General features: G+C 46.6%; 1 protein-coding gene across 2 annotated transcripts in view; it reads right to left on the reverse strand.

The window, feature by feature from the left end:
• LOC103619837 (store-operated calcium entry regulator STIMATE) overlaps nucleotides 1-10,735 on the reverse strand; it is an 18,901-nt gene extending 8,166 nt beyond the window's left edge. For both annotated transcript variants that reach the window (XR_001863987.1, XM_017740390.1), the window contains exons 1-4: nucleotides 10,605-10,735; nucleotides 10,291-10,386; nucleotides 8,489-8,610; nucleotides 1,073-1,187 (exon numbers count right to left, since the gene is read on the reverse strand). Coding sequence is in view for 1 of the 2 variants with exons in the window: in XM_017740390.1 (XP_017595879.1) it covers nucleotides 1,073-1,187; nucleotides 8,489-8,610; nucleotides 10,291-10,386; nucleotides 10,605-10,720 (449 nt within the window). In the remaining variant the exon portion in view is untranslated. The remainder of the gene's footprint in view (nucleotides 1-1,072; nucleotides 1,188-8,488; nucleotides 8,611-10,290; nucleotides 10,387-10,604) is intronic.
• Nucleotides 10,736-11,138: the final 403 nt, after the last annotated feature.

Here is an 11,138-nt window from a genome sequence, read left to right on the forward strand (position 1 = left end):
TGCTGAACCTGCAGAGGAGAAAACATTTAGAGGCCTTATTTGCACAGCTCTGTTGCAAGACCTTTGATGAAAACTTGTTGTCTTCCTACATGAACAGCCAGAGCTCTGCAGCCTGTGCTTCAACCCCACTCTTAGAGAGATTACACAGGATATTCCCTTAGCCCAGCTGCCAAACACATCATTTTGTACAGAAACAAGTACTGTGAGTCTTTCAGTGTAACTATCCGTGGCAACAACTGGTGGGATTTCCCCTGGCTCCCTGGAGATCATCTGCTGAACAAGGACACCAGCCACGAGCAATAATCATGGAGAGGAATCCAGCAGCATCTCTGAATCTGGATTCGTGCTGCTGAACAAGTTCACATCCAAGTTTGAGCACTGTGGGCTACTGGGTTTGAAGAACAACCCTTGAACAGGTAAGTGCCCCCAGACTGCTGGAGACAACTCCTCAGTCAAGTTACACACAGTGCCTGGTACCTCAGAGCCTGATGCAAGTGCATTCCAAACTGGAGCTACCACTGACTCCCAGAATTGGGTTTTATACCCATCACACCTATCTGATACCAGGTATGTGGGCTAAAAGCCCCACAGGCTATTATTTTTATTTTTTAAAGAGAAACTTCTGATCAACACAATTAACATTGCATCAGCTGCCATGCAGAAGCAGCTAAACAGGAAAAGACAACACACTATAGCTCTTTCCAAATTAATCTCTAAGAGTCCCCCTGGTTTAGGCACAGGATCACAGAACATCAACATGGACTGACCTGACAGAATAAATAGAAATCCTCTGGCAGAACTGAAAGAGCTCAGCTGCCAGCCCAGCCCATTTTAGCCTTCCAAGAATAGGAAGGAAAATGAAAGCATCATCTTATTCCATCAGTTTTTGACTAGCAAAAGAATGCACCAAAAGCCAAACCATTATGAAAGTCATGTTTCCCAAAATTTAAATAGCTAATGATTACAGAGTGATGTCAACAAGTGTGAGGATTAAAGGCCTTCAATAATGGGAACCATGAATCAGGCTGACAAAAAACAAACCACAACAGCTACAGCTACAAAAACACTGCTTACCTTTGTCCAACCAGGGATAAGCAGGACAAGGCTAATCACGGTCTTCTCAAAAACCATTATCAGCAAATAGAGGATACACTGGCCAATCCAGGCAGCAGCTTGTGGAGGGTCACCTGGAAAAAGAGAATATTAAATCCGGGACAGAGGAAAGGAGGAGACAGATTGGCAGAAAAGTTGCTTCATGCTTGATACTGACCCTCCTCTCCAGAAGGACCAATCTATAACCTGCACACTCCTCTATAAAATAAAGTGAATGCAAATAAATCATTAAAGATACCATCTGCAATGTGCTCCCTGCCAAGCCTTACCCACATAGTTGCCATAAACGATTTTAAAATTTCAAGTCACCATTTTCACTGCAAGCAGCATAACTTCTCAGGCCTGAACAGAATTATTTTATTGTGCTGACGAAGTGAAGGGCTGGTTATGTGATACTGTCTGAGCAAGAGACAGGGGCTCCATCACCCCAGGTTTTAAAGCAACTCAGTCAAAAAGAATCAATGCTAATTAAATATGAATGTTTCCAACGGGGTACTCACCAAGTAATAAGGAAAAGCATATTTGTACTGTTAACAACAATAATGGTTCTGTATCTATTACATGTGCTTGCTTCAGCCCTCTGTGAGCACCCTGCCAGCTGGTTATCACCTCCCCTGGCTCGCCAGAAGATCTCAGGTCTGCAAAACTGAGCCACTGTATCTAGCTCAGGAAAGCTGCAGCATTTCCTCTTACGACTTGAAGACAAAGATAACCCCTGGCAACTCTTGTTCCCAGCATAATCTGTCCGGAATTTGGAATTCCATCCGTGCAAGGGAACCTGCGCAGTTGGCACTGAGAGATGCAGTGCTCAACGTGGTGAGGTGGCAGCAGGCTGGGAGCTCTGCTTCACTTTTGTCCACTTTTCAGCACAATTCTGTCGAGATGTGGCAGGGGAAGACAAAACCAGCAGTCTGCAAAGGCAGATTTATCTACACCAATAAAAACCTCTGGCCATAAAACCCAGCAGCACATACTGGGATTTAGTAAGAACTGGTGTCCAACCAAGCCCCAGATCCATGGGGATCAGCTTCCCAGCAAGTGCAACACAGGTTTACAAGTACATTTGTCCTTGTTCTGTCATGTGGTAGCAACATAACAGAACATCTGCCCCGTTGCAAAGCTACATGTAAAAAGTAGGGGCATCCTGGTGGTGTCCAAGGTAGGATCACCTTGTGCCCCAAACTCTGAATTGCTCAAGCTGTGACTGAGAAGGAAGCAAAGGAGGGGAGAGAGAAGGACCAGGAGGCTGAGGGTGCAGGGATGAGGAGAGCAAGCAGAGAGAGCCAAACCAGCAGGAACTGCATGGAGGGAGGGCAGGAAGAGGGAGCCAGGAAGGTTATGTGGAAACACACCCAGCAGAACCCACGGAGGATTTCGGAGAGCGGAATCTCCGCTCCCTGGCAGGCAACAGCTTAATGGGTGGTCTGTGAGGAGATGGGAGCAGTGTTAGAGGCAGCTGGCAGCTACAGGCTGGTGTCAGAAAGGCTTTGATCCTCCTAAAAACCTCTCCCAATAGATCAGGATGCCTGGCTGCCTCTGGCACACACGTTGGGTCTAGTGAACCTTTTTACCCCATACCCCAAAACAAACCAATTCTCCCAGAAACCCCCATGTTACCACCACCCATCAGAGCTCCCAGTACAAACAAAACAAGAGAACAAACACATCTGTTGTGTCCTTCCTGCATTTGAACTAAATCTGTGTTGTCAGCTGTGCTTTGTCCCCCATGGAGGGACAGGACTAACAGCCACAGCACCCTTTGTGAACTGGCTCTCTGTGACAGCAGTTCCCTCTGTCATCTCAGCTTGCCCAGAACGCAGCAGAGAGTTTGAGACCCCTCCCAAATACCTGTCCCCTCACATCCTTCTGGGGACAGGTCATTACCATGTACCATCACAACAGCAGGCTGTGATTCTTTGTTCTGCATTCTGTGCACTGGACAGCCCGAGGCAGGTTTTGGCTCACCAGGCTGATACACGGACACTAGGAAAGACAACCTGCTAATTCTTAACCCATCCTAGGCATGGACTTGCCTAAGTAGTCAGGACTTAACTTCCATGCCCAGCAGGGAGATCAGAGGGTGTTCCTACTGTTATTTTTTGCTGCATCCTGATTTCCCAAGGACAGGAGGCTGCTCTGTACCAAAATGATTCAGGGCAAGGGTGAAAATGAAACAGCAGCATGGCCTTAAGGGCTGCAAAGATGACTTAGAGACAGCAGCTCATTTCCACTTCACCAAGGAATGCAGCTGTTTGCTTCTTACCTCAACAGGTGTGGAGTCATCCAAGGACCATTGATCCACCCCAGTGTCCATCATCCACTAATCTACCACCTAACACCACTAATTCACCTAACTCTGACCAATACCAGGAACATTCAAGTCAGCATTTTCTGTGAAGCTTTTGGTGTGGTCCCTAGACAAGCCCGTAAGACAGATTTGCCCCATCTCCTCCTTCCACTGGAAGACTTGAGCTGAGCTCATGTAAGTGCTGGTTTCCTACAGAAAGCTGGTCAGATGGGCTCTCAGATTCTGCCTGATGTCTTTAATGGATTAAGTGCTGTCCAGAGCTGCCCTGTTCTGTGGATGGGAAAGGATTCTTCTTGCAGGAAGAGTTATCAATGCATAAATCTCGAAGAGAGCCCACAAGACTTTCATGTTGGCAGCCAGTAAAACTGATCTGCTACCTGGAGGCTAAAAAAAATTTAAAATAAAATAGATGTCCTCTTCCTACAAGGAAAGGAAAGCCCTGACACAGCAGAGTGGGGAACTGGTCCGAATGATCTTTGCAGCCTCCACATCACACCTGTTAGGTGATTGTATGTATCCCACTCCCTTTGAACCCTTCCACTTTCTTGTTCCTGGTTCTAGCTGGGAGGTAACCCAGGACACCTCAGCTCTACACATGGAGTCTATCACAAACCTCTCCCTTTAGCTTAATGAACACCCTCTGCTAAAACCTTCTTACAGCCACCTCCCATCCTCACAGAAATTAATATCCTCCTTCACCCTGAAGGATGCACCCACTGAATTCTGACTGCTCTCCTCCAGCAGCATTGCTGGTGCTCCCCACCACCAGCAAAACTTCCTTGGAACAGCCCAAGGACCACTGGAGCCCGTGGCAACCTCCCACAACCGTGTCTCATATTCCACTTGTGCGTGGGAGCCCAGCTGCTGGGGAGCCAGAGCAGCAGTGCTTGAGGTATTTGAGCTGTTACCACACAACAGGATTAGTTTTAATCCAGGCTGCCTAATGCACCGAGCTGTCAGCACAGCCCACATGTTACTGCCAGACAGCTTTATTTACAGTCTTCTGGGGACTGTGTGTGCATAAAGCAGGTAGGAAAAAAGCTTAACCACAGCCAAAGTGGAGGGTTCAGGGGGTTTGAGGAAAGGCAAGTGTTTGAAAGCACTGAAAGCTGTACTGGCTGACAAGGTCAGGGTAGAAAAAGTCCGTAAAAACTTGAGATACTCAAATGGCACCTCCAAAACCAAGGGATCTAACTATCAGTGCGAAGTACAGAGGAGGGTAGGAAATAGCAGTAAACTCTGAATTGTGTGAAATGCTCACTTGGAGGGCAAAACCAGGCTTTTAGAGATGGGAATGTGATGCATCAGAGCAGCCAGATGGGTCCAGTGGACACCCCAGACCCTCTCTGCATATTCTGCACCTGAACTAAATGACTGAATCATAGAATGGTGTGGGCAGGAAGGGACCCCATGGGCAGGGACACCTCCCACTAGACCAGGTTGTTCCAAACCCATCCAACCTGGCCTTGAACACTTCCAAGGATGGGGCATTCCCAGCTCCTCTGGACAACCTGTTGCACTGCTGAACTGGCAAAAAGTGAGTGCACACTTGGAATCTGCCAGTGTGCAGTGTCACACCACTGCTCTGGATCTTTGGTCCCTGTGGATATTCCAGTTGCAGGGAACAATGCTCAGTCCTCTCCTCACTTTTCCCCCCTGGTCCTAGGGGTGGAAAGGCCCAGCAGGCTGAGGACAGGACAGCCCCTCAGGTTAGAGATATTTCCAGCAGTGTTTCCTCAAGCATTAGCAGCCAGCTCCCTTGACTGCTCCAGGACGTGGGAATATTTGTTATGGAAATTTTGCACAACATCACCACGGGGCCAAAAGCAGCCTACACAGGTCCTCAGTTAAACTCAGCAGTTGGCACAGAGCATATTCTCTTAGAACTAAATTTGACCAGCAGAGTTCAACAGGCCACTAAACAGACTTTGAAGGCCTCCAAGCAAGATGCCTTTCCATTTCCAGACACTGAACGAGCACAAAGCATCAGGCTTGGATAGCCAGTGACCACAGCTACAGTCACACACAAGTCAACTTCCAGATGGGCATCCAGAGGGACATTTTCCAGTGAGAACACTTTTCCTCCCCCTCATTTCTTAATGCTCCTCTAGAAAAATTTACTTGCCCATTGCAGGAAATCTCTCTCTTAATGCAAATTTGTGGCATTTGCTTACTTAAAAGAAATACTGAGGTATTTCTAAAGTAATCCTGGAGAATTATTAACCACAATTAAAATGTCAGGACACTGCAGCCATCCAAAGGGGTCTGCTAGGGAGCTGTTCATTGCCATGTGGAGGGAGAAGACAGCTGGACCAGTTTGGAGATGAGGCAAAGGTCAACCAGGCTTGATCTGCACACCCTGACTGGAGCCAGCACCTCCCCTGCTCAGTCTGTCCAGGTCCAACAGCATCTCCAACAATTTGGGTATCCATCTCCCACATCTTTTGAAGCTTAAACTCTGCTTTATTCTCCTCCCTGTGCTGGTTCCCTACAGGGACAGCTCCTATAGCCATGACCTGCTACAGCAATGGTGCATTTGTGGAATTTCACAGAATCATCACAGAATGGTTTGGGTCGGAATAGACCTTAAAAAAAATCACCTAGTTCCAATCCCCCTGCCATGGGCCATCAGGTTTCTCAGGGTCCCACATGCAACCTGGCCTTCAACACCTCCAGCAGTAGGAGCTTGTTAGCTTTGAGTAGGTGTAAGGCAACCATATGCCCCAAAGCCCACCTGTGCCAAGAACACACTTCCCCAGTCTTTGATCTTAGGAGCCAGGCATCCTGAGAAAAGACAGCACCTTCCAAAATGCAACTTCATGTGTTTAGAGGCAATTCAGAGAGTAATCAAGAGCTGCTGGGCAAAGATGGAGTAACATAAGCAAACAGGAGCCTTTGATCCCCCACTAGCTGTAAAAAAGGTCATTCCTGGCTGCAGCAGTGTTTGGCCATGAGCTCAGGCACAAGAGAGGCCGACCTCAGAATTCCTGTTCCTGCGTTTTCGGAAATATGGAAGTAATTGATTTTTCTAAACAGTTCTGGGCAGCTGGATGCTTAAAATAGTAGCACAGATTTAAGTGCTTTCCCTCTCCTTTATTACTTTGCTTCTCCATTAATGCAGCTATTGCATCTGCACCAGGGGACCCAGCCTGGGCTGTGGAGGCAGGAGAAGCAACCACAGAGCAGGAGAAACTGCTGTAGCCCACGCCAAAGGACAGCTGCAGTGGTTTGCATCAGTTGCAGGGATGCTGGAAGGACATGGCTGCAAGAGATTTTTTTTTGCTTTTGTTTTTCTCCGAGTTGATGCAGGAAGATGGGTACTGGCTCTACTGGACAAAACCACAATCATTCTGTTCTGATGGTTGGAGCAAAGGCACTGAGTGCTGTTTGCAACGTGGATTTGGTGCTCCCCTGGTTTTCTCCTCTGCAGGAATTATGTTGCTTCCCTCAATTCTCCTGAGGAGCAAAAGTCTTGTAGAGCAATTAGCCCAGAAAATGAATCATATTCCTGGAGCCTGCATCAAACTGCACAAAGTTTACAAGCGTCTCCTCCCAGCCATTTTGGAAGTTACTTAATGCCAGAGATGAGGACAGGAGTGTTTTCCTTCCCCAGCCCTGCCACAGGATTGCCTTGGACATGTCACTTGGCTCCTACCTGAATTTTCCACTGGGGTCACTCTGGCCAGAGACCTGTACCAAAAACTGTACTCGATGGATGAGATATTTAACCCCCAATCCAAGAACTAAATTCAAGCAACAGCACAAACTTATTTTTGCTAATGAAAGCAAGTTTTTCTCAAAGGAATGAGTTGCTTCTGTGGTCTAAGCCAGCCCTAATGAGGGGCCAGCTACAGCTCAACAGAAGTTCATCACTGCTCTGCCAATACACTTTGCCTGTTTCCTTGCTTCTGCTCAACTGCAGACGTGGCATGCAAAGCTGAAGCTGTGTCCTGAGGTGGTTGGGCTTCCAGTCCTTGTTGCTCAAAAGGGGAAAAACTCCAGTTCCTGAACTAAGAATATCTGGATTCTTCTGCTGTCTCATCTGACTGACTTTAGGGATCTATTATAAAGGAGGAGGCATTAGGAAAAATACAAAAGGTAGTCCCACCACCCAATGCCTGCTGTCAGGATGCTGAACAGGCTTTGCCTTATCCCTTCATGTCACTCTCAGGTTTGAGAGCTGGCCCTGCCACATCACATCATCTCATTCCCACTCCGTAGCTGCTCCTGCTGCCTTCACAAACCCCACCATGCCCTTCATCCTCTGCCATGACCCATCTGCACATGCTGAGTGTGAGCCTCAGTAAGTTCACAAGGCAGTGCGGTCCTCCAAACTAATCCTAGTTCAGCCCAAGTTTCACCAGCCCAGATACCAGAGCAGCTACTGAAAATACAAAGAAACATGACTAACTTCAGAATAGACTTAATGATTAAGGTCTCAAAGGCACTACAATTTGTATGTATACAGTAAGATGTATTTTCTCAAGCACGATCGAGTTCATCTGTACATTAGATGTAATGTGAAACAGGCAAAGCATTAATTTTTCCCTTTCCTGCAGCTTCGCCTGGCTCTACTCCTTTAGAAGGGAACTGCTACCCTCTAGTGGGGCTGGCTGAGAGCAGCTTCTTGGAAACGTTTTCTCCATCTCAAAGTAGGAATTTAAAAAGAAAGAGGCCAAACTTGAGAACTCAAGTTTTGGGGCCCCGTTGTGCCTGGCCGGTGCCTACCACAGCTCAAGGCAAATGCAAGAGCAACTCCATATTCTGAATGGAGATGGTAGGAAAAACCCCAGAGAAGACCCCCACAGAAGAACCCCAAAACACCTTAATTTACCACATGGATGTCCTGGGGTGTATTATTCATCCAAAGAAATGTTCAGCTTTTCATCACCACCCTGCTACACTCCAGTGTCCCAGCATTTAATTCAACAACCATCCTCTGTGAGCTCCTTGGAGAAGGCAGCTGGCTCCTGTTATAGCTCCAGACTGTAGTTCCTGCCATTTTCTTGTCTCCAGTCCCAGCTGGGAGCACACCAGCCCCCTCTGGGCAGAGCAGGTGACACCTACCATACTCCCCAAAGACCAGGTACGTGTATTTCTTGTGCTGCACGATCCAGGAGACAACTTTCACACCCAGCCAGATCAGCAGCATCCCCAGCGTGGCATCAAGGATGAAATTAATAAGGTAGCTAGGAACAGAGGAAAATTCAGGTTTCAGCAGTGTTCTTAAGTCTTATTCAAAACCTTTAATTTCAATACAGAAATAGATAAGAAAACTTCCAAGATTTTAAATAACCCCATGTAACAACCCAAATTGGCCTCCTTTCTCTTTTATTACATTTTCCTAAGTCTTACCAGCAATTTCTTAGTTTAAAACCTCATTCAGGAGAGAAGGGACAGGCTCTACCAACTCTCTGGCACTGCTCATTTATTCATATGCAATAAATACTTATTAAAAGTTATCCCCCCAAAAAGGAGGCTTTCCATTTGCATCATCATTTTTTCTTATTAAAAAGAATGAAATCCCAAGTTTTAGAGGAAACAGAACCAAATTATTCTAGAATTTCACACAAGAAAATGGCAGCTTTTTGGAGACCACAGCTGCTCTACAAACTGGGCAGCAGAAGAGGCAAAAAGTCCGTTTTTCTGAGCAGCTGCAAGAGGCTCCCAAAAACAGACTGAGAGGTAGGTTTTGGGAGAGGTGATGGGCCCTGGCTCGGCAGTGGGAATCCTAAGGTCCCCAAAAACCTCAAGTTCAGATCCCAGTGCAGATCCAGGAGCTGAACCCATCCCTGCCAGAAAAATTGGGCTCAATGGATTTGCTCTGCAGCTTTGGATGTTTAAGTGTCACTGGGCAGAGTGCCAGAGGCAGGAGACTTGCAGGGACCTTGCAGTGATTGCAAGGTCCAAGCTCTAATCCAGGGCTTGGTATTTTAATGAACTCCAAAAGGGAAAAAAAAAAAAATCACATAGACTAATGTGGTTTTTATGCAGTTTTCCATTATTGCAATATTTTCTGCCAGATTTCTACAGCATGAAGAAAACACCAAGCACAGAGCTACCAGCAGTGAACATTTCCTTTTCCAGAACTTGATACTGCCTCTGAACCAAGAAATTGAGAACAACAATCTGCTTTTGATATCCACTTTGAAAGCATAACATTAAGTTTTTCTACAACCAAAAGCTCAGACTGGCTTTTTACAGTTTCCAGCTGCTGAAATCAGAGCATTCCATACAAACATGAGGCTCTGGCAGTTTGTACCAGGCAGGACACAGAGTAAGAGCCTCAAAGCCCAGGGACAGGGCTGAAGGGTTTTTAAGCTGCCTGGTTCAGGATGACAAGCCAGGCAGTGCAGGAAAACACAAAACACACATCAAAAATAAACAACACACCCAAAGGGCACAGCATAAGCATGAAAGGGTTTATTTTAAAACACTGTCCGTTCAAAAAAACAACAATACATCATTTGAGGGGTTATGTGCAGCCCCAGCCAAACTTGTGTCTGCTTAAAGAAATGTATCAAGGTGCAGCACTTTAATATAAAAAAAGGAGATGGGCCAGAAAGTTTTAAGGAGCATTTTGGAGCCTAGAGGAGTTTCTCAAAATGAGACGAGGTTAACTCTGAAATTAAATTTTTATCTGCAAAGTGGCTGAAGTAAAGGTGGCACTTCCACATGACATCTGAAGTTTGGGTTAGAAATCCTCCAGACAGGACCAACAAAGAAGACAACAGAGACCACAAAAACAAGCTCAGCAGGGTTTATCTCCAGGCAGTGCTTCAAATGGATCCGTTTACACTGTTTATAACCCTTCCCAACACAATTCTCCCTTTGACAGATGCATGATTTCAAGTGCCTTGTGTACTTACAGAGAGCAAGGGTCCTCCTCAGTGAGATCAGACAGAAAAACATTGGCAAAGTGGATGAAGAGGGCACCTATTGCTTGCTTGGAGGTATCATAAAACCTGGAGGAAAAAACAAGATTTTCTGGAGGAGCTATAGAGGGAATTTCATTTCTAGGGAGTACCAACTACTTTATGGAGGTTTCCTTGGGAGGCAGCAGCACATTTCATTTAACAACTAAATGTCATGAAGGATACACAGGGGGCCTCGAAGATTGTTCATATAAGAGAAAATAATATTATGAACACGGTCTTTTCAAGTTTCAAATGAAAAATCTCACCATATCCTCCAGGGACGCCTCTCTGCCTTTGGCTCCTTAAATCGCTTCACTGCAAAGAGAATTAGAGAGGTTACATTACCCAGATGAACCACTCCACGTGTGCAGCCCACACCCATCTTCACTGCAGAAGCAGTCAAAAAATCCTGCAGGACCCTCAGCATTTGCAAGGTAAAAGTTGAGCAAAGCCAAAGGACGTCCCCAGGGTGGTGGTGGAATCACTGTCCTTGGAAGTGTCCAAACAACATGTACATGGTGCTTAGGGACACGGGGTAGGGGTGGGCTTGGCACTGCTGGGTTAATGGTTGGATTTGATGTCCTTGGAGGGCTTTTCCAGCCTTAATGATTCCATGGCTCTATTCTCTGGCCTGGATGCAAACCAACCAGAGGCAATGCCTGCACCCACGGGTCAGCGGGATGGACAGCAGAGGTGTTTGGAGAGAGGTGGGTGCTTCCAGCATCCCATGCTGCCAGCATCCCTCAGCAACAGCATTCCCATGCCATGGGAAGTGACCTAGGGAAAGCTAGGGAGGGGTC

The sequence above is a fragment of the Corvus brachyrhynchos genome, unplaced genomic scaffold (assembly GCF_000691975.1).
Source record: "Corvus brachyrhynchos isolate BGI_N302 unplaced genomic scaffold, ASM69197v1 scaffold307, whole genome shotgun sequence".
NCBI classification, from domain to species: domain Eukaryota; kingdom Metazoa; phylum Chordata; class Aves; order Passeriformes; family Corvidae; genus Corvus; species Corvus brachyrhynchos.